The following is a 3951-nucleotide window of genomic DNA, read 5'->3' on the forward strand; positions in this document are numbered from 1 at the left end:
AAGAAGACGCTGTGGCGTCACTTCCGCCAGAGATTCAACATGGAGTCCGGTCTGAAGCTGAGTTTCTGGGAGCACGGACCGAAGCCCGGACAGTTTTACTCTTTCCCCGGCGGCAGCAGCGGGCCGGTTCCAGCATGTGGGCCGGTCAGACACACACTGTGAGTCCGCTCCGTCTCTCATAGCCTCCGAGCTTCACCCAGAATCTTACCCGGAGCTCCGCTGGCGCTTTCGGTTTGAGCTCCGCCGCTCTGCTGTATCATCGTGGAGCTAACAGATGCTAACAGATGCTAAGCTAGCTGACGGTTTACAGCAGTTTGAAAGTTTTTCACGATCAGAACAAACGTAAACAAGTAATTTCAACCTTTTAATCGATCGCTGATATTGATCCCGATGATTTTCAGTCCGTACATCCTGCAGTCTGTTAGCGGTTAGCCTTTAGCTGTTAGCTTCTGTCACTGCAGCTCAGCGTGATACAAACTATTATCTGAAAATATACGTATGGAATCTAATATATATGGAATCTCACATATATGAAATCTAATATAAATACGATATAAATTATGCTCAGAAGGTTGAGATTGAGTTTGTTGTGTGATCAAACTCAGAATGTTTAAATGAACAAGTCTCTCCGCAGGAACCCGATGGTGACCGGGACGTCGGTGCTCGGCGTGAAGTTCACCGGCGGCGTCATGATCGCGGCAGACATGTTGGGCTCGTACGGTTCTCTGGCTCGATTCAGGAACATCTCCCGCCTCATGAAGGTGACGCTCGCTGCTGATTCTAGCTTTAGATGTGATTGTTGTGTCCGAACAGAGGTGAACAGCAGTTTGTGTTTCAGGTGAACAACAACACGATCCTGGGAGCTTCAGGAGACTACGCCGACTACCAGTACCTCAAACAGATCATCGAACAGATGGTGTAAGCTGCCGACACAGTGTCCGCTCTAACGTTTACTTTCCCTCTGGTTCAAGATGTCAACAGGTCCGACTGTTCACCCACGAGCTCCACGGGTCTCGTGTCCAGAGTCCTGTGGTGTGTTCATGTGCTGAAGTCTGATTGTGGAAAAGATATGGACACTGTTACCTCGTGATGGGTTCACATTTGAACTGATGCCTGGAATTCGGTACTGGTACCCGGTGCTTTGTTCCGGTACTTTACTGTCTCTGTATAACAAAAAAGTGTCGGGCCAGGGTTTTTCCTGCATAAAGAATTGCAAGGATTAGGATAAACAACAAAAAAAAGGTCATATGGTCATGCATCATTTAAAGGTCTCTGCATCCATTGGGACTTTAGTTCCAAAAATGATATTTTGGTAGGAATTGTCATGATGTCACTATGAAGTTGGAAAATGAAACAGACGTGACAGTTTAGCCGGGATGTCATTGTTATAAGATTGTTGCGATCTTAAATAAACCAATGCTATTGTTTGCAGTTACTAAAGTGAAAAACCTATAATATCCAAATAACATCTGTGCTAATGCAGGTGAATCAATGACATTTGAAATCTAAAAGCTTGATGCTCATTATTTCACATATGAATCAACAGCTCACAGGCTGCTAGCAGTGGTCTGTAGGCAACCTGCCAGGAGGGTTAGGGTTATTACAATCATCGCAATTTTTAAATCCTTAATGGAGAAAATACTACATTTGTGGGTCTCTCCCTGCTTGCCGGTGATTCGCGGGGCATTCTGGGTACCACTCCGTTTAAAGTGAGGGTCTGAAAAATCTCTGTTTGGGCGAGTATAGAACCCAACCCCTCTGTCCCTCTGCTCACAGGCTGCTAGCAGTGGTCCCAACAGGTATTGGGAAGCCTACCCCTACACCTGAACGCACAAAATGAAGGGGAAGGGCCAAAATGGGATTGAGCCTTAGTCTCTGAATGACGTGTCTGTTTCTCTGAGAGACAGAAACACTCACTTCAAACAGAGGTTCTGACTCAGGGGCCCTCAGCTCTAGGGGCCCGTGTTTGCATTAACTGATGAATGTTGTCAGAACTCTGTGCTTGATTGTTGTGTGTAACAGGATCGACGAGGAGCTGCTTGGCGACGGTCACAGCTACAGTCCGAAGGCGGTTCACTCGTGGTTGACCAGAGTCATGTACAACCGCCGCAGCAGAATGAATCCTCTGTGGAACACAGTGGTCATTGGAGGGTTCTACAACGGAGAGAGGTGGTGACAGACTGAGGCTGTTAATTGATGCTAAGAAAAATTAAAGAGTATAATTATTAACATGTCAGCCATTTATGTTCTCTCTAGTTTCCTAGGTTACGTGGACAAGCTGGGCGTGGCCTATGAGGCTCCCACAGTGGCCACAGGCTTTGGAGCGTACCTGGCTCAGGTGAGAGAAACTGATGTGCACTGACTTCACCTCAACATCTGCAGTGCTCCTGATGTTAACTGTGTGTGTGTGTGTGTGTGCGCGCGCAGCCTTTGATGAGGGAGGTGGTGGAGAATAAAGTGGAGATCACTAAGCAGGAGGCTCGGGAGCTGCTGGAGCGCTGCCTCAAAGTTCTTTACTACAGAGACGCTCGCTCCTACAACAAAGTAAGTTCACTTCAATTCGTATATAATATCTAAAAACAATCCGTGACTGTATATAAAGATGATCGGCGACTGTATATAAAGACCATCAATAACTGCAGTTATTTAATGTGATAAAGATAATTTTTCTAGATAAAGAATAATTTGTGGTGTTTATTTTAGCATGAGATCGCCATAGTAACGGAAGAGGGCGTGGAGATTATCGGTCCTCTGTCGTCTGAAACCAACTGGGACATCGCTCACCTGGTCAGGTAGGTTCGAAGGTCGAAGGAGGAGGCTGTTGAATCCTATACATAAAAATACAATTGTTTTCTATTGAATTATTTGGTCATGAGATTTAAAGTTATATCATTTTTTTGCCCCAAAAAAACAAATGTGATTAAGTTGATCCTTTTTTCAGTCCAATGATAGTTTGACTTTTTTCACTTTCTTATTGTAAATTAAAACCGTTTGTGATTCCAGGCTTTTGGAAAAATGTATAAATTAAAACGTAAAGGCATTTGAGCCTCTTGTTAACCTAATAATTATTATATCGCTTGGAATAAATAGAAAAATGTTTTATAATTTAATATTTATTTTCCTACAATTCAAACTGTTAGGATGTTAAGTAATGAAATATCTCCGTAAAATATAATCATTCCGATGATAAATGTTTGTCACAGTCTGAATATCAAATGTCCGTTTCTGTTTCTCTGCAGTGGGTTTGAATGAAGACGATGATGAAGACCAGATATTTCTCTGCTCTCTTCCCCACTTGAAGTTTTCTGATGTTCAGTGTCTCTTTTGTATAATGGAAAATAAATGTCATAAATCTAAATGTGTTTTTCTGGTTTTTCTTCTGAGCACATGAATGTGATCACAGCTTGAAACGTTAAAACCATGGAAGTGATGCACATCAATCATATCCTATATTTTCTACAGTTATATTATATACATTGGAAAATAACATTTAAAAGTGTGATCAGTGTTTGAAAGTCTTTTACTTTGTCAGTAATGTTCAGTTCCTTGCAAATTCATTATAATGTCATTGATACATCATTTCTCAAAACAGTACAATACATTAACAAATAAAAAAACAAGTGAAAATAGTTACATTTCCCCTGGAGAGATTCAAGGTGAAGTAGAAATGTGGTAATTGACAAAATGTATAAGAAAACAACTTGGTCTAATAATACATAACCTTTAGGACTGTGTCATTTAATCATATAGAACATGTCTAATTCATGACTAAATGTTAATCCACACAGTCTGTTGCTATGCAGACTTCACGAGATTTACTCATCTGTTTTGTAACTGGGCAGACCAGGATCACGCGTCCAATCAGAATAATCCCTGTCAGAAAAAAAATTCTGCTCGACAAATAGAATTTCAGCCGCTTTTGGTAACCGGGTAAGTTTGTGACAGCGCACC

General features: G+C 42.1%; 1 protein-coding gene across 1 annotated transcript; it reads left to right on the plus strand.

The window, feature by feature from the left end:
• Positions 1 to 3358, plus strand: psmb4 (proteasome 20S subunit beta 4). Its single transcript, XM_034600560.1, has 8 exons — positions 1 to 158; positions 635 to 761; positions 839 to 918; positions 2023 to 2169; positions 2257 to 2338; positions 2428 to 2544; positions 2704 to 2792; positions 3240 to 3358. The coding sequence occupies exons 1-8, from the start codon at positions 40 to 42 to the stop codon at positions 3250 to 3252; spliced, it is 774 nt and encodes a 257-aa protein (XP_034456451.1). The 5' UTR covers positions 1 to 39; the 3' UTR covers positions 3253 to 3358.
• The last annotated feature ends 593 nt before the right edge of the window (positions 3359 to 3951 follow it).

This window comes from Hippoglossus hippoglossus, chromosome 11 (assembly GCF_009819705.1).
Source record: "Hippoglossus hippoglossus isolate fHipHip1 chromosome 11, fHipHip1.pri, whole genome shotgun sequence".
Taxonomy (NCBI): Eukaryota; Metazoa; Chordata; class Actinopteri; order Pleuronectiformes; family Pleuronectidae; genus Hippoglossus; species Hippoglossus hippoglossus.